This window comes from Trichosurus vulpecula, chromosome 7 (genome assembly GCF_011100635.1).
Source record: "Trichosurus vulpecula isolate mTriVul1 chromosome 7, mTriVul1.pri, whole genome shotgun sequence".
Classification (NCBI taxonomy): Eukaryota; Metazoa; Chordata; class Mammalia; order Diprotodontia; family Phalangeridae; genus Trichosurus; species Trichosurus vulpecula.
The window spans coordinates 38,751,632-38,776,521 of NC_050579.1; the positions used below are offsets into that span (position 1 = coordinate 38,751,632).

General features: G+C 44.5%; 1 protein-coding gene across 2 annotated transcripts in view; it reads left to right on the plus strand.

Annotated features, from left to right (window-relative positions):
• RHBDL3 (rhomboid like 3) overlaps positions 1-24,890 on the plus strand; it is a 60,344-nt gene that overhangs the window by 29,063 nt on the left and 6,391 nt on the right. For both annotated transcript variants that reach the window (XM_036768460.1, XM_036768461.1), the window contains 3 exons: positions 4,027-4,175; positions 8,193-8,305; positions 19,210-19,310. In XM_036768460.1, coding sequence (XP_036624355.1) covers positions 4,027-4,175; positions 8,193-8,305; positions 19,210-19,310 — 363 coding nt within the window. The remainder of the gene's footprint in view (positions 1-4,026; positions 4,176-8,192; positions 8,306-19,209; positions 19,311-24,890) is intronic.

A 24,890-nucleotide genomic window follows, 5' to 3' on the forward strand; every position in this document is an offset into this window, starting at 1 on the left:
ATATGGCATGCCCACATCAGAGAAGGTGCTGTGCTCTATGAACAAAGCGGAATTGAAACAGCTCAAAGGAAACACAGGATGCCCAAGTTTGGAGTATCCACCCCAAATGTTCACATGGACTATTTGTGCCCGACTTGTGCTAGAGCATTCTGAGCTTGTATTGGTCTGATCAGCCACAGTCAGACACATTGAATTTTGACTCAAGCATAGTGATGTCATTTTGGTCCTCTTCAAGAATGAAGACAACAATCATAGAAGCAGATTATTATTATGAATATATATGTACACATATATCTATATATAATATAGATGAGGACATTTCAGTATTTAGTGGTACATATCTGGTTTTAACATATTTCTAATGGAGTCTCCTGTTAGTCCATTATAAGTATGCATCATCTGAACAGGAGTCTTCTAATTTAGTATAGAATTTAGGAATATTTGAATCGAGGACAGTAGAGAAGAAATCATCATCCTCCCCTTCACATATGCTCCACCCCCATTTCTTTGGATGTCCAGCCTGGCCACTGGAAACTCCTCAAGCTGCCTTTCCCCGGATGTCCGTGACATTTCTCCCCTTGTCCCAGCTCCTTCACCAGGGTTACAGATTTCACTTTCTGCCACTTGCTTCTGTGAAGTTTCACCTAACAGACAGTAATATCATAACTTAGCACCACTGGTTCTTTCATTTTCATCACATTACGGAAGGCCTGATGCATTGGCCCGAGCTCATTTGTTCTGTTGCTATGACTTCATCCCAGACAGTTTTATCTGCAGTGGCAGTTTTCAAATCTCGTTTGAACCTCTCAGGGGCTCCTGTGAGATAGACGCACCAAGGTGCTATTATGCCCATTTTTACAAATGGGGAAACTGAGGCCCAGGGAGGATGAGTGGCTTGTCTTAAGTCTGATGGGTAGCAAATGGCAGCTCTTCCAACTCCCGTTCCCTTCCGTTTGTCTTATTGTTGTACTGACACTTAAAAGTCCTATGTTAATCCATTTACTAACTCCTGTTTGAGGGCTTAAATGATGATGATGCGTTCCCTTTAGAAGCCGAGCTTACTATTAGCTCATCTACAGCCTGTATGGTTGGTTAGTGCTTCAGTGGGCACAATGGTTCCCTGGAGTCCTGAGAAAAGGACTGACTTACTACTCCCACAGTGCTCGAGGCTGTAGCTTAGCTCAGTGAGCTCAAGAATAGTAATAGAGTAGCATTCAGTTTAACCAGAGGCCATCTTGTGGCAATATTAGTTACACAGAGCACCCCGGGTCAGGGTGGAAAGGCTTTGGAAACAGTTGCCACCAAACTGGCAAAGACCACGCACTTTATCCAGTCTGTTCAGCTCTCAACTCAGTCACCTGTATTCTTAAAACAAGTGTAATGAGCTTGGTTATCTGGCCGCCTAGCCTAGAGCAGATTAGAGGGGGAGAGGAGGAGGAGACACTTTGACGACTGCAATGGAAACAAGGCAGCAAGGGAAGCAAAAGGAGAAAATTAACAATTAGATGCAAGAAGTGGAAATATTCAGTCTGGGACCACTTGCTATCTGTAATATCAGCAGTCCTGTACAAGTCCTGTGACCCTCCCCACTTAGGACCATCCCTGTTTTTAAAAATTCTCTTTATTTTGTTGATGTCTTTTGACTCCAACACAGCAGCTAGGTGGCACCATGGTGCATAGAGCACTGGGCTGGGAATCAGGAAGACCTCTTCATGAATTCAAATCTGGCCTCAGACACTTAGCAGCTATGTGACCCTGGGCAACTCACTTAACCCTATTTTCCTCAGTTTCCTCATCTGTAAAATCACCTGGAGAAGGAAATGGCAAACCACTCTAGGATCTTCGCCAAGAAAACCCCAAATGGGGTCACAGAGAGTCGGACGCTACTGAAACAACTGAACAATAACAAATCTGGTCCCAAATCCCATTCATTTCCCTATGGCTATCGGTATTTCAGCATGAATGGTGATTGTTCATAGCGATGACCTTGGGTCATAAAGAAAAAGTGAAATCGCGTGTTCCGTTTGCTCAATTTAAAGACAAAAGGGATTTGAAATATATATATTAGAAAGATTTTCATCAAACATGGCTAAAATAAGCCTAGTTTCAGAATTTCAGCACGTGAACTTTGATTATCAGGAAAATTACTGTCGATAATAAATAATTCGTTTTATAAAGCACTTGGTAATATAAGGCACTTCCCTCACAACAGCTTTGCGAGGTTGGTAGTATAAATGTTTTTCCACTCATTTTACAAAAGGGAAAAACTGAGTCCGAGAGAGCCTAGGGCTTTATCCAAGATAACATAGCTTGTAAATATCGGAGTCAGGATTTGAACCTAGATATTCTGACTCTCAGTCTAAGGTACTCTCCAATATCCAGTTTCTTATTCTTACGTGGAATGCCAGGTTGCCCACATGAAAAATTGAGGTCTGTGACAGTAATATGAAGCCCATGAGCACGCAGACTCTGCCAGCCTGGCAACAGACGAAGGGAGTAGTAAGCAAAAAGAAATGAGTGACCATTTAACATATGATGACTACTACTCCTACTATATACTAACTACTGCTACTACTGCTACATACTAACTACTACTACTGGCTAATGGGGGGGGGGGAGAGAGAGAGAGAGAGAGAGAGAGAACTTAGTATAGCCAGGCACTCTGCTAAGTACTTTGACAAATACATCATTTGCTCTTCACAACAACCCTGCAAAGTAAATGCTACTATTGTCCCCATTTTACATTTGAGGAAACTGAGGCAAACAGAAGTTAAGTGACTTGCCCAGGGTCCCACAGCGAATGCATATATTGCTTTAAGATCTGCAAAGTGCTTTACATGATATAACCCTACTTTGATACTTACAACCACCCTGTGAGTTAGACTTATTATTTTTATTATGTTCCCATTTTACAGAGGCAGCTAAGTGGTGCAGGAAATGGAGTGCTGGACCCGAAGTCAGAAAGACCTGAGTTCAAATCCAGCCTCTGACATTTAACTATACGATCCTTGCAGGTCATTTAATTTGTCAACCTCATTTTCTCCATCTGTAAAATGGGGTTTAATGATCATACTTCCCTCTCAGGATTGTTGTGAGGACCCAATGAGATAATGTTTGTAAAGTACATTGCAAATTTTAAAGTACTGTGTAAGTGCTAGCTATTATTGCTATATGAGTTTATGGAAAAGAAATACAAAGAAAGTAAGCAAATACAAGGGAATTTGGGAGGGAGGGCACTAGCCATTAAAGGGATCAGGAAAGGCTTCATTTCATGTAGAAGGTGATGCTTGAGCTAAAGGAAGAGAGGGATTCCATGAGGTAAAAGTGAGGAGGGAATAAATTCCAGGCATGGGGCATGGCCATAAATTGAATGGTAATGCTAAAAGGAAGGGGATCTTAAAGCCTAGAGAGACGCTTGCTACTGGGCTCACTCCCTTTTCTTTTATTCCCCTCACATTCACAAATAAACCTTACAGTTCTATGTAAATGTCAGGCAATAATAATAATAATAATTAATAATAATAATAATTAACAATAACAATGTGGCATAGCGTTACACAGTTTCTGTAGGATTTTCCCTACATCGGAGCCATAATGAGCAATTTTGGCACCTGGGACAAGCAGCAAGAAAATGAAATTTTAGATGATATGATTCCTAAGAGCATTGATTTAAAGCTAGAAGAGACCTTCTATGTTATCTAGTCAATCCCTGTCTTTTTACCAGCAAGGAAACAAAAAACTCAGAGCGATAAGACAAATTCAGCTGAGTGGGAGGGAAGGATTAGTTACTATAGTGACTTCTATGACATTGAAAGAATGCATATGTTAAGTTTCTCTCTAAATTTAGGTGCCCTGGGGCAGAGCCCTGATCACCTCACCCTAGTTACAGCCCTACTCAGCAGCTTGTTTCCTGGGTGATAGAGGTGGTTATAATTCACTGTAGTGAAGTGTTAGCAAAAGGAGGTAGGTTCCCAGGCATTTCCAGCCTTAGTAACAGAGACTCTCCATTCCTTGGCTTTTGTCCAGATTGCCTTTTTTCTCTACAACGGGGTAGCCTTGGATCAGTTTGTGCTGCAGGTCACCCACCCCCACTACCTGAAGAATGCTTTAGTTTATCACCCCCAGCTCCGAGCCCAGGCCTGGCGCTACCTGACCTACATCTTCATGCACGCAGGGTAAGTACCTATCTCCTTGTTTTCTCTCCCCCAGTCAGGATCATTCATAAAGTCATATATGATATTAAGGGGTTAATATGGCAAAGGTAGGAGAGCGGTTATGAACTTTCTGATCATTCATAAAGTCATATGTGATATTAAGGGGTTTATATAGCAAAGGTAGGCGAGTGTGGTAGATAGAATGGTGGACTAAAGCCAGGATTCATTCATACCCTACCTCTGACACTTACTCACTGTGGGACCATGGACAAATCCCCACCTCTCTGAGCATCAGGCAACTCTGAGACTTATTTATCTATGATTTATTTACTTGCTCTGACACGTACTTATGAAGGTGTTCCAGAGAGGAGCCTAGCCGTAGGATTTTGTTCCTTATTCTGGGTGGCCACTTGAATATTCATTTTTGTGGCTGGTTACTAAGTTTGTAATAAACAGTCTTTAAAAGTAGTAGAGAGTGAAAATATGTTCAGATCATAGATTTGGAGCTAGAAAGGGCCTTAGAACCTTGTAGTCTGGCCTCTTCAGAGAGATTCAAGTGATTTGCCCAAAGTCACATTTGTTATTGTGGCTGCTGTTCAGTCGTTTCAGTCATGTCTGACTCTTTGTGACCCCATTTAGGGTTTTCTTGGCAAAGATCCTGGAGTGGTTTGTCATTTCTGTCTTCAGCTCATCTTAGAGATGAGGAAACTGAGGCAAACTGAGTGAAGCGACTTGCCCACAGTCACTAGTGTCTGAGGCTGGATTTGAACTCTGGTCCTCCTGACTCCAGGCCCAGTGCTCTATCCACTGCACCACCTTTGATATATAGGTACTATCAAAAGATCGTAATATTGGAGATTGAAAGCTGGAAGGGACCTCATCTAGTCCAATTCCCTCATTTTACAGATAAGGGAAACTGAAGCCCACAGAGGTTAAGTGAGTTGCCCAAGATCACAGTGTCAGAGGCAGGATTGGAACCCAAATCCTCTGATCTATTAAACCAGGTCAAAAATGACCAAGCTGGGATGCCAGCCCAGCGATCTTAACACTGTCTGATGTTACCTCACATAGTATAGTAAAGAGAATGTTAGAGGGCCTAGGCCCAAATTCTTTCTGCCTCTGTGACCTTGGGCAAGCCTCTTGCCTTTTCTGGTCCTCTTTCCTCCTCTATAAAAAGAGGGAGTTGGACTAGGGGGCTCCCGAGGTCATTTCAAGCTCGAGAGCTCTGATCCCATGAATTGATCAAATGTCAGTTGAATTTATGAGGCCATGGGGTTATGGAGTGAAGGAGAGAATGGGTGGGATTGACTGCATGATACCACCCCCACTTTTTTCACCTCTATGGATTGTTTCCAGGGTCACAACCATGGAAGGTAGGCAGGGTCATCTCCCTGACTTGAATCAATATTTTTTACTCCTGTTTGAAGCTTTCATAGCCTGGGTGCTCTCTTCAGGGAGAGACACAATCAGCTAGGCCCCTGCTGCATTTTCATGACAAAGGCCAGCTTGCTGGCTAAGTGGTCACCGGAGGGACGGCAGGAGGGCATGTGGGGCTAACTTCACCAGAGCAGGCCAGACATATTTCTTGGACTCCAGGTCACTGGGCAGGGTCCAGGCCCCAGCTCTTCCCTCCACTCACATCAAAAGGACAAACAATCTAGTTTTCTCCCAACCACCTCCATTGAACTTTGGGGGGGCGGTGTGAAATGACCTGTTGACCCATTGCTCTTTGGAGTAGTTTCCCCCTTGGGAAGGAAAGGAGGCAAGCCTAGCGTTTGGTTCCCAGAGCTCCATTGTCCCTGCCCCTACTCTGAAAGAGACAGACTGGCCAGGCCGCACCATGGCTGAGAGATCCATTGTGAGTTTCACTTCCTGCTGAGTCTTTAAAATGGTAATTGTCTCAGTCCCTAATTTACTTCCCTGCCAGGCTGGGGAAGGGAGGGTCCTTGTGGGCTGGCCAGGCATCCAGGTGGTTGCCAAAACTAAAATCAAAGGGAACTGAGGAGACTGGAGGTCTGAGAGGAGGGCAGGTGGAGGGACTGTTAATCTCTTCTCTCCCTCTCCCCACTTCAGCTTTTGATATGCTGGTTGTGAGAAGTTCGGACGCTCAGGCTCATTAATTCCCCTGGCCATTCAGCCTATCCCTGAGGCAGCTGGACACTGATAAATCAATTGGAGTCTGTCATTGGAAAGAATGACCAGCTGAGAGGGGCTGACGCCAATTAGATTTTATGGAGCTTTTCCAAAGGCTGGGGCAGAAAGAGGCCATCTTTGATACAGGAGTTACCCCTAAGAAGAGCTTTCTTCTTTTGCCATCGGATCCCTTTGCATCTACCCTCCACCCCATCTCCCCACCCCTGATGATCACATGATCAGGGCTCTGAGGTGGCCAGTAGGAAAGTATGTTGGAGGCAGCAGACCTGGGTTTGAATCTTGACCTTGGGCAAGTCACTTACCTCCTCTGTGTCATCTGTAAAATGGAAGAAGTTGGACTGGATGACCTCTACGGTTCCTTCCAGCTCTAAATCTGTGATCCTTCTAGGTAGAGCAGGAGAGAGTTTATGCTTTGGTGCAAGACCTTTTCTGTGGGCACCCACAGTAGATAATCTACATATCTACATGACGGGGCTGCCCTGATGGGTGAAACAGGTGGCAAAGTATTCTTTGTCCAAAATAGGGACATGACCTATTAGAGTAAGCAATGGAGACCTGGCCTAGAGCTGAGAACTGAGGGAGGGAATGAGCATTTATTGAGTACCTACTATGTGCCAGGCACTGCGAGAAATACTCTTCTAAATGTCTCATTTGATCCTCACAATGACCTTGGGAGGCAAGTGCCACTATTATCCCCATTTTACAGTTGGGGAACTGAGGCAGACAGAGGTTAAGTGACATGCTCAGGGTCCCACAGCTGGTGTCTGTGGCAGGATTTGAACTTGGCTCTTCCTGACTCCATGTCCAATGCTCTGTGGCATCACCAGATGCTTTGAGTTCTGGACACTCATTTAGATGATATTTCTTGATCTCATCCGTTCATTTTTAGGATCCTAGATTTAGCCCTGAAGGGACCCTAAAGGCCGTGTAATCTAACACCCTCATTTTAAAACTAAGGAATGGAAGCCCAGAGAGGTGAAGTGGTTTGCCCACAATTACGCAGGTAACAAGTACCAGAGTCAGGATTTGAATCCAGGTCCTTTGATTCCAAACCCAATGTTCTCTCTCATAGAATTGTAGCATTATAGGTTTAGAGCTGGAAGGAACCCCATAGGTCATCTAGTCCAAACCCTTCATTTTGCAGACGAGAAAACTGAGGCCTCTGAGGTTAAGTGACTTGCCTAAGGTTATTCAGGTAGTAAGGGTCAGAAGTAGGATTTGAACCCAGATCCTCTGAATTCAAGTTCAGTTCTCTTCTACTATATTGAGCTCTCTCTAACTATGTGCCTGGCACTGTGCTAGGTGCTGGGGAACCAGAAGCGGGGGGCCGGGGGGAAGAGGGATAGAAAGAGAAGAACAAAACACCCCTTGCCTCTCAAGGAGTTTACCCTCTGTCAGGGGACACCACAAGTACATAGATATATAAGTACAAGACATACAAGATAGAATAATTTTGGTGGGAGCAGGGTCAGGGAATGTGCTAACGGTTATTGGGGACCAGAAAAGTCTACATGGAGGAGGTGAGCCTGCAAGGAAGCCATGGATTTGAGGAAGCTTCTGCCACCATTCCCTTTAGCAGCTGGGAGCTGCTGACATTCCCTACTGGGCCTTGTCCCTCTAGTCATCCTCCTCCTCACCAGAGAAGGGGAGGACACAGACAAGGAAGAAGGCAATAGGGGAAGGAAACCTTGTGCAGCAGACCAAGCGCTTACCTGCTGTGCCAAGCCACGAGACAGTTTCCAAGAATCTCCAACCTTCTACCCAGAGAACAGATACTACTCCTCTCCTCATGCCCCTGAGTGTATGTTCTCATACTGGATGGGGGGAGGGCCCCTTTTCCAAAGACTGACCATCTGATGGAGCTCTTCTCCCTCTCTGGTACAGGATAGAACACCTAGGTCTCAACGTGGTCCTGCAGCTTCTGGTGGGTGTCCCATTAGAGATGGTGCATGGAGCTGCACGTATTGGGTTCGTCTATGTGGCCGGTGTTGTGGCAGGTAGGTGGGGCTAGGTTCAGGCTGAGCTGGCCTTCCCAAAGCTGTCTGGGAAAACTCCCATGATGCCAGGTCATATGCACTATTTCCAGTGGGGGGAGGGTCACTGATTTTTTTTTTTGCTCCCTTTTGAAAAGAGCTACAAGCACAGAGTTAGTTACTTACTTGTATGGACTATCTGGCATTTGTCCCATTGATCTTCAAATCCCACTCTGGAATATCTGAAATGAAAATGGTAGAGAGGGAGGTATGTAGGTGGTCGTGAGAAAGGAGCAATGACTTCAAGGACCACAGATTTAGAGCTGGAAGAAGCCTTAGCAATAAGCGTGTCCAATCCCTCATTTTACAAATGAGGAAACTGAGTTCTGGGGAGGTTGTCACCTGTCCCACCTCCAGGCTCTGCAGTCTCCCCTCACTGTCATCGGTCCTGGTAGCTTAAGTACCTGCTGCCCTCTTAGCCCTCCCAGGCCTTTCCATCTGCCTTGTAACCAAACATTTCTTCTATGTTTTATCTCCCCCAATTAGAGTGTGAGCTCCTTGGGAAGAGGGACTGTCTCCCTTTCTTTCTTTGTATCCCTGGGGCTTGACACATAATATGTGCTTCATAAATGCTTTCTCATTCATTCGCTTACTCGCTCCTTTCAACATCATGCCAATTACAAAGCCTTGGAAGTAAAATTCAAATCATAGCACTGGACCTATGAAAGACTTTATTCCTAGTACAAAGCTTAATAAATATGTTATCTCCTTGTCTGTCTATCTATCCAGTCCAACTCCTTTAACCTACAGATTGGGAAACTGGGCCCAGTTTAACTGTCTTGCCCAGCATCATACAGGTAGTAAGTGACAAGTACAGGATTTGAACCCAGGTTCTCTGACTCCATAACCCTAAGACTCTGAGCTAGGGGTGAGGGGGAAAGAGGTATCTTCCTTCTGAGAACAAAGGAAAATCAGAAATCTGCCCATGACGTCTTCTTGTGTTCAGCTACTACTTTGTGGGAGCTACCTGGGCTGAAGTAGAAGAAGCTGACATCCCAGTTTAAAGGATCTCTTTAAAGTATTCAGTGGCTTCAATTCAACAAGTATGTCTTAAGCTCCTAATATATGCCAGGCACTATGATAGGCACAAGGAATTCAAAGTGAAATATAGAACAGTCTTTGCCTTCAAGGAATTTTGGGAGAAATGCCATGTATTCAAATAAATAAATGTAAACTATATACAAAGTATATAGGAAGTTGTTTAGGGCCAACAACCAAGAAATGCCTTTTGTAGGGGGAGACTGGTTGAAGAAGAGAGCCAAGGATTCCAAGAGGTGTGAGGAGAGAGAGAAAGAATTCCAGGTATGAGGCACAGCCTGTGCAAAAATACAGAGGCTGGAGATGGAACATCATGTATGGGGAATATCCAGTAGCCCAGTCTGGCTGAAGCAAAGAGTTCTTCTCCTTCAAGGGCCAAACAGAAACTGCTCCAGAATCAAAGGACAGACCAAAAGTCCAATCAAGAGGGATACAATCCCCAGGCTGCCTCCCACACTGTCCAGTGAGAAGCTACGGAAGGATAAGAACTGGAGGAATGGGCAGATTTCTGCAGGGAAATTAGCCAAGTTCTAGCTCTGTGGGCTTTGGGAGAAATTTCATCACATTATGGATTTTATTGGTGGCGTTTTTATAAGGTTTTCCAAGCACCTGCTGTGTGTTAGTGAGGTCTTAATCTTTTCCCAGTAGCAATAAAATTGCAATCAAAAGAGCAGAACTCCATCCAGCCTTACAAACAAACCAGAGGCAGTGTGACCAAGGAAGGAAGGTGGTAATGATGTCCACCCACACAAAACTCCTTTCTGCCCTTCAGCTTCCTTTATTTCGTTGAGATTTCCCCAAGCACATACTGCTTGGAGTGTTCTCCTATAAAAGAATGACAGTACTGCCACCTTGGACAGTGCCCACCTGAGTCACTCCCTAAGATCTAATTTTCTGTAATACACATGCACAAAAAGGAAGTCGCATGCCCATTTTTCAAAACAGGGAACTGAGAGACCCAGAGGTTCCATAACAAAGGAATAGAAAATACATTTGTCAAATCTGTAGCCAATATTAAGTTAGGTAAGACAGGGAATATTTGTGAAGATGAGTAAAATTCTAAATGACCTTGGACAGTTGGGGGAGAAAAAAATGAGATTATGAAAAAGTAGGATGAAATTATCTCATTGGAATGAGGACAGGGTGGCACATTCATCAATTAGACCAATACAAGCTGAAAAAAGGTTGCCTAGGTCATTTAGGGCCCTGCCAATGTTTCTTGGATACTTTCCATTGCCAACCACTTGGGAAAACAAAGGGATTTTTTTTTGTCTCCAAAGACTATGACCCTGGGACATGGGCTGCCTCCATTTTTCTCCAGGGGTCACCTCTCCCACATCAATTCCACAGGCAGTTGCAATGCACACATTACTTTTACTTCCCTGCAGGGATTGTGGGATATTTCAAAGTACAAACACTGTACAATTTAGGTAAATTACAAGCAAAAGGTCTCATATTACTCCATTACCTTGACCTAGGTTTAAAATGCTACTCTGTTGCTTCCAAATCTTCCTGTTTTACTCCCCTTCTCATCAGCAAGCCCTTCCTTTGTCCCCAAACCTTAGGGTCACTAACTTTTCTTGCTAGTCGACCTCATTTCTTCCTTCCCATCCAAAACTGAACTATTTCCTTTGGCCCCGTGTTGGTTCATAGAGAAAGAATGAGGAGGCAGCTAGGTGATGCAGTGAATAGAGCACCAGCCCTGGAGTCAGGAGGACCTGAGTTCAAATTAGGCCTCAGATACTTGACACATTTACTAGCTGTGTGACCTTGGGCAAGTCACTTAGCCCCAATTGCCATCCCCCCTCCAACAAAAAAAAAAAAGAGAATGATATTGGCATCTGTTAGACAGCTAGGTGGCATAGTGCTACACTCAGAGGCAGGAGGACCTGGGTTCAAAACCTACCTCGGATATTTGCTTGCTGTGTGATCCTGGGCAAATCAGATAACCACTCTGGATGTAGGTTTCCTCTTTCATCAAATGATGGGATAAGGCTCAATGGTTTCTAAGTTTCCTTCAATTTCTAAATCTATGAACATAGGATTCTAATGATTTTTTCATAATCACACAATAGAGCTGGAGGCAGGAAACCCATTCTCCTGACTTTTGTTGGACTCCATTACCATTAAGCACCATGGTGAGGGTAGGGCTAAGAATTACAGTTATCTCAGGAAATACAGAAATAAATTTGTGTGGTCCTGGCCAGTGGACCTCCTAGTTGGGTGAATTGGAAATACCCCTGCTTCCTATAAGTAAATACTGCCTGGAAAGCCTTTGTCTAAAGCTGTTGTGTCCCTCTCTGTTGAGCAGACACAGGGTGTAGTCGATGGGGCGGAGGTGGAAGGGAAAGGATGAAGGTGCTGACACTTGCTCCATCTTCTCTCCATAGAGAGAGGCCAGGCACAGAAGGCTGGGACTTCCTCTGCCCAAGTTGTACCAAAATAACCAAGCATCTCATCCTTTCCCAAGCTCTGGTTAGCTTATTGCTACATCTCTGCACTGCAGAGATCCCACCCCACCCCAATACAATCCATTGTCATGCACATCATGGCACTGGCTTATTTTATGCCTTGGTTTTTTTTTATTTATTTCCCCTAATTTATAGCTGACCCTGCTTTGTGAAATTAACCAACAGTAGATCAATACCTAATTAAAACTGGAGGAAAACTGATGGCAATGGACTTGGGGAATTCTAATTTGTTGGTCATTTTTTTTCTTCTGTGTGATTGCTGCACCTACCCTACTCTACTCCTGGTTCCATAATGGCAGTCTTAAAAGTCCTGGGGGTGAGGTTGCTGTAGTGCTTAAGGATTTTGCGATGGCCCTTGGTATTCCTAGCAGTCTTTGAAAGAGTGTAAATGCATTTCATTCCTCTCATTCACAGACATTTAAGTTTTATAGGATCATAGATTTTGAGCTAGAAGGAACCTCAGAAGCCATTACCTCCCACCCCTCCATAAGGATGAAGAAACTGAGGCCTAGAGAGGTTAAATAAATTGCCCAAGGTCACACAGGCAGCAAATACCAGACAAAGGATTTGAACTTGGGACCTCTGACTTTTTTCACTGTCCTCCTCTGCCTTTCCAACTATACCACTTTCTCATGAATCAAGGAAATCCATAGCACCAGGGGACACCACTCAGTGAAGGAAACCCTGGGAGTCTGTCCAGAGCCTCGGTGCCCCAGCGTATCTGTTCCAGGTGCTGGACTCAGCTTCTGCATCCTGCAAACAAACCCAGAAAGGGATAGAAGAGGAGCAGAGCAGGAGGGTCATGATCAGCTTTTCATCCCTTAGCCTTGGTGCCCAGGGAGAATCCTGGTCAGAAGTACTGTTGTGCCTCCTTGAACCTTGGCAGAGGAGCCTTCCTATCTTTCTGTAAGTCCTCAGTGACCTTAACTGGAGAGCCAATGTGGTGTCAGACCTGGAGTCAAGAAGCCTTGGTTCAAATTCTGCCTCAGGTACTTGAAAGCTGTGTGACCCTGAATAATATCTTAGTATTGGGTATGAATAGTATGAGTAATATTTTAATATCTCAGAGCCTCATCTGTGTCATTCTCATCTCTAAAATGGGGATTATAACATCGGGAGCTACGTCTCAGGATCATTGTGAAGAAAGTGTTTTGCAAACCTTAAACAAAAACTATACAAAGGTAAGGTAAGGGCAAGTCACTTAGCCCTGTTGCTCCTCATCTGTTAAAGTTGCTGGAGAAGGAAATGGCAAGTCACTCCAGCATCTCGGCCAAAAAAACCCAAATGGGGTCACAAAGGGTCAGACACAACTGAACAACAGCATGATTGCTAGTAGTAATTCAAGTCTCAGACCAAGGTTCCCAATTAATGCCTTATGCTGCCTTTTGGGTTTTTTTCCTAAGAAGCTGCCAAATTCTTATGGACCCTAAATTTTGGGGACTGGCTTTTTAGATAGAACCAAAGCATGTTTGTTGAGTCCTATAATAACACAAAAGAAAATCACCAGTGAGACTTGATGTGCTGTAAGATGCTGGGGATGGATTTAGGCAGGATACCGGGGGCCAGGACCTGGCGTTTAATAGGCTTTTCATTTGTAAGGCAGCTCACTGGACTAAGAGCTGAGGACAGAAAAACAAAGGATTTTTTTCAGATTATTTTTTTAAACTCCTCGGAGATGGGAAAGCTCTCTCATGCTACTCTTCCTTTCCAGACTCTCATAGTCCCGGTGGGCAGGAAATTGTCCCTGATATCCTGCCTAAATCCATCCCCAGCATCTCAGAGAGCTCCAAGCCCCACTAGTGAATTTCTTGTGCATAATTTATTAGCCAGCTCAATAAATATGCTTTGGCTCCATCTAAAAAAGCCAATCCCCAGTTTTCAAGGCCACAAGAATTTTTCAGCTTTTACAGAAAGAAAAATAAAAGACAACATGTTATAAGGCACTGGTTGAGAAACCTTGGTCTGAGATTTAATTTATTACTAGAAATCATGTCATTCAGTCGTGTCTTAATCTTCATGACCCCATTTGGGGTTTTCTTGGCAAAGATACTGGAGCGGTTTGCCATTCCCTTCTCCAATTTATTTTACAGATGAAGAAATTGAAGTACAGGGAGGCTAAATATCTTGCTCAGAGTCACACAACTAGTAAGTATCCTAAGCAGGATCTGAACTCCAACTTCCTGCTTTTACGTCTGGTCCCCTCTCCACTGCAAAGACCTGGCTGTGTTAGAGTCTTAATAAATGCCTGGTGATTGATTGGAATAATAGAGCAAGTCAGGTGCTTGGATGGTTTATGGATGGCTTGGGGCAAAGATATGAACTAGATAACAACTCATATTTCTGTACTGTTTTGAGATTTAACAAAGGAACAAAGGTTTGACTTTCCTCATAGTGGGCGTATAGTCTAGCTGATAGAACCCTAGACTTTTTGGATAGAGGAAGACCTAGGTACAAAATCTGCCCTTGGAAAACTCCTGCTAACTTGGAGACCTCTACCAATGCAGGCTGGTACCTTCTCTGAAACTGTATAGTTTTAGAGCCAACTTTATGGTCCATAATCTTTTTTCCTTTTTGGTCATAGACACCTTTAGCACTTTGAAATCTATTGACTGCTTTTCAGAATAATAGTTTCTTGAATTAAAATTCTTTTCAATCAACAAAAATTCCACCCACCCCTCCCACTGTATTAAGGGGGAAAAAAGTTTCTATTGTAAATATGTATAATCAGGCAAAATCAATTCCCACATTGGCCGTGTCCCAAAAAATATAGTTCAGTCTACCCCTTTGGGAGTCCATAACCTTTGTCAGGAGATAGGCCACATCAAGAGTCCTCTGGAATCATGGCTGGTTATTCTGTGGATCAGGCTTCCTAAGGATTACAAAGTTATTTCTTTTTACGGTATTATTGTTGTATAACTTGCAGTCCTGGTCGTGCTCATTTGACTCCGCATCAGTTCATACAAGTCTTCCTGGGTTTATCTGAAACCTAGAAGAATCCCAGAAGAGTATTTTAAATGCAAAAAATAAAATACATAGGGTCATGAAAGAAACCAACTATGTTGAAATACAGTTATCCAATATCTTTAAAAAATAATGTTTATAGTTAAGAACTCTCTTCTTTAGAGTTGCCCCAGGATCACACAGCCAGTTTATGTCAGAGGTCAGATTCAAACCCAGATCTTCCTGGCTTAAGACCATCTTTCTTGTCTATGTGCTTCCTGTGCAAGTAGGATTATCACCATTTTACAGAGGGAACTGAGGCTGAAAGGTGAAGTCACTTCCCTGTGGTCACGGGGCCTGGGATTCAAACCCAAGTCCCTTTTAGCTCCAAGCTACTGCCTTTTGATTAGCTTTACAGGACCCTCTTGACTCAGGGACCTAAGAAAGATAATGGCTACCATGTATTAGCACTTTAAGGTTCACAGAGAATTTAACAAGTATTATCCCATTTGATCCTCACAGCAACTCTAGGAGGCAGGGGCTTTTATTTTGCCTGGAGTCTGGAAGACCTGAGTTCAAATCCAGCCTCAGACACTTCCTAGCTGTGTGACCCTGGGCAAGTCACTTAACCCTGTTTGCCTCAGTCTCCTCATGAGCTGAAGAAGGGAATGGCAAACCACTCCAATGTCTTTGCTAAGAAAACCCCAAAAGGGGGTCATGAAGAGTCAGACACAACTGAAAAACGACTGAACGACAATGCCGAGACTGAGAAGGGCTAAGTGATTTGCTCAGAGTAAAATATCTGAGGCAAGATTCAAACTCAGGTCTTCCCGATGCCCAGATCCATCCATGGAGTCACCTAGCTGCCAGTGTCTTACTTGGCAAGATCATTCCTAATATCTAGGACCCCATAGCTACTCCAGTCAGGCCTGAAATGTATCTAGCCGAGAAGGCTGGGCCTCTGCCAACCTCTTCTCTCTGTCTCCATCATCCGCTGAGGAAAGGGCTGATAAGCCTGAGGGCATTTTTCCTGTGGAAATTTCTGCATGCTCACCAAGGCCTACCTAGCTAGTCACCTCTCATCAACCCTGCAGCTCCTCCGAGCCTCTGGGCTGTCCCTCCCACCTATTTTTAGCCTCCTGTGCCCTTCCCGGGAAGCCCTGGCCATTGATCACACTTAAGGGGAAGAGGACAATAAATTAACTGCCTCTCCCTGGAGCGTCTTTCCACCCAGGCCCTCCTTAGACCTGGGCTCATCACTGTTTTCCTTTCCTCCAGGGACAGTGCTGGGCTTCTCTCTTCATTGCTTTCTTTTCAAGGACATCCCCTCCTCCCCCCAAAAACCCTACCTGGGAGATGTCTGTTAACCTTCTTTCATTTAAGTTTGATCTAGTGGGGCGGGTTTGGGAAGGAGTGGGTGAAGAGAGGAGAGTATAGCTTAAAAAGTTGGAGCTTCTGTGTTCTTGCAGAGGGAAAAGGAGGAAGGGGCTCGGGGAGAATGGAAGAAAGGGGGTCAGCCAATTGTACAAAATTGCTCCAAATGCAAGAAGGAAGGGGAAAAAAGCATTTATTAAGTGCCTACTGTATGCCAGGCATTGTGCTAAGCATGTCACAAGTGTTATCTCATTTAATCTTCACAACCGCCTTGGGAGGCAGGTGCTGGTATTAACCCCATTTTACAGTTGAGGAACCTGAGACTGAAGGAAGCTGGGTGGCTTGACCAGAATCGTACAGCCAGTAAGTGTCTGAGGCTGGATTTGAATTCAGGTCCCGACTCCAGGTCCAGTGCTCTGGGCGCTACCTGGCTGCCTTATAACAAAGGAGTGTTCCTATTTCACAGACCCTAAGATTGGAGGATCATAGATTTTAGAACTGGAAGGGACCTTGGAGGCTACATTGTCAAATCCCCTCATTGTACAGAAAAGGAAATTGAAGCTCAGACACGGCCAGTGAGTATCTGATGCAGGACTTGAACCCAGGACTTCCTGCCTCTATCCATTCGTTATACCATACTGCCTCCCAACAGATGGGCAGACCGAGGCATGGGAGAGACAGAGTTGTGGAGTGGCTAGAATCCTGGAGTCCAAGACACGGATTCAAATCCTTCCTTAGCTGTGTGATAACAGGCAAGTAACCTGACCTCAGTTTTTTCCTCTGTAGAATGGGAACTTGCACTCCCCACCCACTCCACAGGGGTGTGGCGAGGAGGGTGTTTTGCAAACCTGGAAGTGCCATAGAAATCTGAGTTTTTATTATTGGTATTACTCAACATTTAAGCTCAAACTCCTGCCTGCTCTTACCTGAGAGCTCCATTTAAAAGAGGAGGAGGAACTTCCCTTTGTCTGAGTTCCTTAGACACAGGCTGAGGCCCCTGGGAGAACTGTAGTTTCTGAGAAGTTTGCCTGGGCCGTGGCGGGAGGATGTTCTCCTTCCAATAGGGGGTCTTGTTTTCTCTTTCCCCTGTGCACCCTCAGTGCTGAGCACAGTGCCTGGCACATAGGGACAAGGAGTGGGCCTAGGATTTCACTGGCATAAGGAACTGCCAGGTGAGGGAACCACTGTTTTCCATCCAACTATTGGAATTTCATCAAGAACTTAAAAGTGAGGCTGATGACTCTGCACGGCCCTCCCTACTCAAATTAAAGTCAACTGGAAGTCATGTCATAATTTCCCTGATGCCACGGTCCTCTTGGAGAACAAAGGACAAACACAACAACCACCACCAACAACAACCTGTTGTTTTTCAGTCATTTCCAACTCTTCATGGCCCCATTTGGGGTTTTCTTGACAAAGATACTGGAGTGATTCGCCATTTCCTTCTCCAGTTCATTTTACAGATGAGGAAACTGAGGCAAACAGGGTGAAGTGACTTGCCATGGGTCACACAGCCAGTAAGTGTCTGAGACTGGATTTGAACTCAGGTCTTCCTGACTCCAGGCCTGCGGTTCTATCCACTTTGTCACCTAGCTGCCCTCTACTTAGTGAAGGGAAGAGTAGACGAACAAAGGAGGCTAGACAGAGAGGACTGTGATAGCAGGGGCAGGGCGTCTAGGAATAAGGAGGTGATCATCTCACTGAACCTGGTCGGCTTCCATCTGGAAGACTGGTTCTGGGCTGCATGGTCTAAGGAAGCTATGTAAAAGCTGGGCAGCATCCAGAGGAGGGCAGAGAGGATGGTCAATTCTATTCAGTTCAATAAACATGAACCCATGCCACATGAATGGCAGTCGGAGGAACCAGAAGGAAGCAAGCATTTATTAAGTGCTTCCTATGTGTCAGACGCTGTGCTAAATGCTTTACAAGTATTATCTCTTTTAATCATCACAACAATTCTGAGAGGTGAGGGCTACTATCTTCCCCATTTTACAGTTGAAGAAACTGAAGCAGACAGAGAGGTTAAGTGACTTGCCCAGGGTCCCACAGCTAGTAAGTGTCTGAGGCTGAATTTGAACTCAGATCTTCCTGACTTCAGATTCAGGGCTCTGTCTTCTTTGATTCCTAGCTGCCCAGGTGTTTTCCGGATGAACTGGGAATGTTTATCCTGGAGAGGAGAAGCCTGAAAGGGTGTGGGGAGACATGATCACTCTCTTTAAGTACTTGAGAGGTCATCATATATATGTGTGTGTGTGTATGTGTGTGTGTACGAGTGTGTATGTGTATGTGTGTACAAGTGTGTGTGTATGAGTGTGTGTGTATATAGATGTGTGTGAGTGTGTGTATAGGTGTCTGAGTGTGTGTGTGTATGTGTGTGTGTGTGTCTTGCGTGTGTGTGTGTGTGTGTGTGTGTGTGTAGGTGTCTGTGAGTGTGTGTATGTAAGTGTGTGTAAGTGTATTTGTGTGTGAGTGTGTGTGTATGTGTATGAGTGTGTGTGTGTGTGTGTGTGTGTGTTGGGGGGATTAGAGTTGTGCTTTGGGTTCCCTGAGAAAAGAAGAAGGAACAATGGGCAGAAGATGAAGAGGCAGATTCAGCCTCAATGTCGGGAAGTCAAAGTGGAATGGGCGGCCTTGGGAAGCATGGGTCTCCTCTCTCTGGAGACTTAAGCAATGGCTGGGTGGGATGACCACTTGGGAGGGATGTTATAATAGATATTCTTTTTTGGCAATGGGTTGCATTAGCCAAAGGTCCTTTCCAACTCAGAAATTCTGTGATTCTGTGAAGTTGGAGAAAGTGCCGTGAGATGGAAAATGTGCATGGATACAATGAATAATTTAGGAGATTGATGCAAACACAGGTGGATGCCTAAAGCTTTTTTTTATTTTTCCCCTTGAGCTTGCCCAGAAGATTGAGTTCAAAGTCACTGGAATCTTATCCCATCAATTAGTTTCACCAGCAACCGTAGAACCTCAGTGCTGGTGAGGCACAGTATGGCTGAAGGAATGCAACGCTCTTAAGAATCTCCATTGTCTTTCCCACAACAGGTTCTTTGGCAGTGTCTGTGGCTGACATGACTGCCCCGGTCGTTGGCTCCTCTGGAGGGGTCTATGCACTTGTCTCTGCCCACCTGGCCAACATTGTGATGGTGAGCACCCTCCTACCCTGGCCTACTTCCTGCCTGCCTGATCCCACCTTCCCCAGGGTTCTCAAAGATATTATTCTTTGTCCTATAAAAATATTTCTTTTTAAAACCATTTTGGATTTAATGAACACACACACGCGCACACACACACCCCTGAACATTTCCATCATCTCTTATTCTTATGTTGGTGCCGAGACTTTAGTCCTCACTTACCCCCATGTCCATTCCAGTCTCTACTTAATGCCAAGCCCCTAGAAGAACCTAACTTGTATAAAATCCATGTCTCTCTCTCTCTTCTCTCTCTGTCTCTCTCTGTCTCTCTCTGTCTCTCTCTCTCTCTCTCTGTCTCTCTCTCTGTCTCTCTCTCTCTGTCTCTCTCTCTCTCTCTCTCTCTCTCTCTCTCTCTCTCTGTCTCTCTCTCTGTCTCTCTCTCTCTGTCTCTCTCTCTCTGTCTCCGTCTCTCTCTCTCTCTGTCTCTCTCTCTCTCTGTCTCTCTCTCTCTCTGTCACCTTCTTCCTCTTTCCTTCTTTGTCTGTCTGTCTTTCTGCCTCTTTGCCTCTCTCTGTCACTCCACGTGTCATCAATGTCGTTGGTCTGACTTGTTTATTACTCTTTGTCACCGGCTAAGCCCAGGGGCTCTGGAAGCTTCCTCAACACTTTCCCCAGGTTTCTTGCCCTAATTATTCTCATCTAACTCTCTCCTGCCTCCCACCCCTCTAAATTCTGGCTCATTTAATATCCAACCATCCAACCAAGTCCCCCTTGTACAATGTCCTCCCCCCTTATTGACTCCCCCTGAAAAATAGAAGAGAGGGAGCCAGTTTGTACTTGTTCCTTCGATGGATTCAGGGCCTCCGTGTATATCTGCTTAGCTCCACACTCTATGGAACAAACACAGGGCAGTCCCTGAAAACCTTCATAGTACAATGTGGCATAGTACAATGGGGGGGTATTTAAAATGGGTCCTTCACTCTGGTGTCCTCTTTTTTTTCCCCAGCCCAAGTTTTCATCTGAATTCCCCTCCTGTTTCCTTTGCCTCCTCTTCCCTCCCTCCCCCGCCCCTACTTTCCTCCCCAAACCACACACATTCCTTTCAGTAATCAAAGGAGATGCCCACATCCTCTGGGGAACATGTGAGCATGCGTGTGGAAATGAAAGAACAGAGAATAAAAGGACACATGGAAAATTAAAAACAAACAAGCAAGAGGAAGCTATCCCTCCCCTCTCCTCTCCACCCATCCCAACACCCATCCCCCTTTGGGAAACAGTGATTCATGGAGAGACTTCGGGAGGCCAGCTGAGCCTGGTGAGTCGCTTAGAGCTCCCAGCCACAAGCTCCCAGGAGTATTCCCTGGGGAGAGGAGGGAGGGAGGAGGAGCCTCTCTGCCTTCTGGTCTTCCTGGGCTAATGAGCTGAATGGCTCCATCCAGTGAGGTCTGGCAGAGGCACCCATCCGAAGCCAAAAGATTTCCCTAGGCTTATTCTACTTCTCCCTGGGTAAGACATAGGGAGCTGGCCTTCTCACAAAGTTGTCTACGTCCTGCTGGGACAAAACAACTCAGTTGCTGACCCAGCTAGTTAGTTTGCTCCTTGTTGGCAGACAATTTTGCTTTTTCCTATGCCCACGTTAGTTCTGTGTTGAGCAGGGAGCTAGACATTGAGTCATTTTCAACCCAAATAACTGAGAATTTGTTTTTAGTTCATCTTGTGTGAATATTTTTTTTAAATGTGTAATCTTTACAAACTCCAACTGGGGGAAGAACAATTAGAAATTTACCAATCACGCTTATAGAAACATGATAAATATGTTTACATTTCTATTCCTAAGGCTAATTGTTTAAGAGGCTCTGCCTTGAAATGAAAGTGTTTATTTATTGTAGAACACACAATTTTAGGGCTCTATAAGACCCTAGAGACATCCAGTCCAGTCCCCTCACTTTTCAGATGAAAACATGGAGGCCCAGAGAGGTTAAATGATTTTCCCAAGGTTATAAGCTAATTGTAAATAGATTTGAATTTTAGAAGCATTGGAAATTCATGCCAGGAAACCAGACTCAGAAATCATTTCATTTCCCAAGGGCCAATAAGTAACTGGGTTCTTTATTTAAGGTAAAGAATCAGCTTCAGAAAATCAAAGTGGAAAACAGAAACATGATTAATTGGTTTCCTAATTATTCTTTGAGTTGCTAGGTGGTGCCAGAGTGGATTAAGTGCCCCGCCTGAAGTCAGGAAGACTCATCTTCCTGAGTTCAAATCTGGCCTCTGACACTTTCTTAGCTGTGTGACCCTGGGCATGTTACTTAGCTCTGTTTGCCTCGGTTTCCTCATCTGTAAAATGAGCTGGAGAAGGCAATGGCAAACCACTCTAGTATCTTTGCCAAGAAAAGCCAAATAGGGTCATGAAGAGTCAGACACAACTGAAAAATGATGGACAACAAATTATTCTTTTCTGTCCCATATTAAGTTCAATTTTTAGCCATTTAGATTATATATGCATATGTATAATATATGCACGTATATGCACACATACACATACCCACAGGTACACAACATGTTCCTAAAAAGTTATATCTTGTCTGAATTTTTGTAAATTGGAAGAAATGCTAGATTTGGAATCAGAGAACCTGAGTTCAAATCCTACCTGTGCTATTTGCTACCTGTGTAATCTTGAAAAAGTCATTGAACTCCTCTGGGCCTCAGTCCCCTTATCTGTTAAATGGGAAGGTTGGGCTAGATAAGTCCTAATCATCTTGTCCAACTATGAATCTAGAATTCTGTGAACCTGTGTTTTAAAATTAAATCACAAAAGAATAAAGGAGCTCATGGCCTAAAAGAAATAAGAGGTGATTCATAAATTTTAAAGTTGAAGGGAACCTCAAAGCCTTCTAGCACAACCTTCCCGTCTTACAGGGGAGGAAACTGAGGCCCAGAAAAGTTCAGTGGATTTCCCAAGGTCACAGGATGTTTTTCTTTTTTTTTTTTTGAGGGGGGAAGGCAGGGCAATTGGGGTTAAGTGACTTGCCTAAGGTCACACAGCTAGTATGTGTGTCAAGTGTCTGAGGCCAGATTTGAACTCAGGTCCTCCTGACTCCAGGGCCAGTGCTCTACTCACTGTGCCACCTAGCTGCCCCTGGTTGTTGTTTTTCAGTCATGTCCAACTCTAGGTGACCCCATTGGGGATTTTCTTGGCAAAGATACTGGAAAGGTTTGCCATTGCCTTCTCCAGCTGATTGTACAGATAAGGAAACTGAGGCAAACAGGGTTTAGTGACTTGCCCAGGGTCACACAGCTAGTTAAAGTGTCTGAGACTGGACTTGAACTCAGGAAAGTCTTCCTGCTATCAGGCCCAGTGCTCTATCCACTGCACCACCTAATAAGTAGCAAAGCTCTAACTCCTTTTTTAAAAATGTAAAGTATTTTTATAATACAAATAATTTCACTTTAATTTGTGTATTAATAAGTTTGGATTTTCATTCACTCACCAGATTTTCTCAAGGTGAGACAGACTTGTGTATGTAAGAAGAAACAGTTTAAAAATAGAATGCCAACTCGTTTTGGAATATAAATTTCCCACATGGGTCTCTGTAACTGAGATCTTGATGGTTAGGTGACAGCGATGCCCAAATTCATGATTAGTGAATCGATTGCTGTGCAATTGCCCAATAGCGGGATGGGCTGCTACGTAGTATAGTCAGCTCCGTATCCATGGAAGTATTCAAGCAAAGGTTTGCACAACCATCTGCCAAGGATGTTGTAGAAGCAAGGTTGACATGGTGGTAGTTACTTTCTCGCTCGACTGGAACCTGGGAGAGAATTGAATTAAAGGGTTTCAAAGAGTTGTTTTTTTTTTTCTAATTCCTCAAGGGCCCTGAGGCTTTTGAACATTTATAGAGGCAGCGTTCAGAGTGTGAGTGTGATATTTTTTTCCTCTCATGTTGTTTCGCTGTGCTAATTTTATTGGCGGGAATAATGGTCCTAGAAAATGAGACAGCTGGAAGAAAAGGGGTGACATTATACTTTCACCCCCTGACTGCTATTGGGATTAGCTGATGGCCTATAAAATATTTGCTTTGGGGTTGGAGTGGGGGTGGGGAGAGAGAAACCAGAGCCAAAAAGAAAAAGGCCAAGACAATGAGTTGTGTTTGCTCACAGACTGTGAACATACATTGGAGAAGGCGGTGTGAGGGACTGGGACTTGGGAGACCCGGTTCTGGCACTGCCTTTAACTCACCGTGTCAATGTCAAGTCATGTCTCTGAGCCCCATCTGCCTTACCTATAAAAATGGGGACTTTGGACCAGATGACTTCTTAGATCTCTTCCAAGCCTACAAATTCTGTTTCAATGACTTAAATAGATATTAGGCTCCTAGGACTAAAAGACACCCTGTGTGTGTGTGTATGTATGTATGTATGTATGTATATATGCATGTATGCATGTGTGTATGTATGTATGTGTATGTATATATATGAACATAAATACACAAATACATATATCTGTATGCCTATGTGTATGCATGTGTTGTATACATACATATACACACATGCGCATCTGTGTGTGTGTGTGTGTGCGTGTGCATGACCCAGGCTTCCAGTCTTGGAGTATTTTGTGAATTGCTACCACCATGAAGGAAGATGGCACTCCTATATGGAAGGGAGAATGAGGAGGTGACATACCTCATACCTGTTTGAGGGATGGAATTGGTGCTCAAGCTTCTTGGGAAACAGATACATGTGGTTCCAGAAACCCATGGGCAGAGACACAGGTTTAGAGAGAAGCCGCAGACGTGTAGGGGAAGCTGGCTTGTAAACATATCTCTGATTTCCAGCCTGCCTCCGTAGAGACCACAAGATGGACCTCTTTGGGAGATCAGACCCTCTCTTGGTTTGAGCAGAGATCCCATCTCTCTCCCAGCTAAAAACGTCTTTTACTCTTATGTATACTTTGGTATACTCTAATTTGTATAACTGCTTGCTGTTGGCTTGGCTAAAAGGACTTACTTGCTGTTATTCTCTATTTGTGATAGACTTTCATGTCCCTAGCATTTGGTGGGAAGGAGCTACCCCGGCGAGTGTAAGCCAAAGCCTGCCCTCCCCATGAAGCAACCAGGGAAGCAACTTTCCTTTTGCGCCCAGATTCGTACCCCTAGAGCAGAGAGACATTTGAGGGACAGCATATAGCTATAATTCTAGCCAGGGACTCCTCTTGAAGACTAGAAACAAGAGCCCAGGTAACACTCCTGGGGCATGCCTGCTTGCCTCTTCTCTCCAGTTGGCTTGGCTACTCTCCACAGAGGCTGGCCAAGACTCAGATCAGACCTATCCATGCTACCCATTAGCCATGGTAGATACATACCTTACATGGGGCACACGTATCTCGCACCTGCATATGGAGGTGCAAGAACCCTAGGTGAAAAGTCATTGGAGAGCAGCTAGGGAAGGCAGAATCTAGCAGAAATGGGGCTCTTCTAAAGCAGAATATCTGATGAATTCTTGATTCGCCTGGCTGATGGTTTCATCACCCAGAAGATTTCTGGCCCCAATCCACTTTTCACGCCATAGTTCCCCCTCCTTCCCTTCACACAT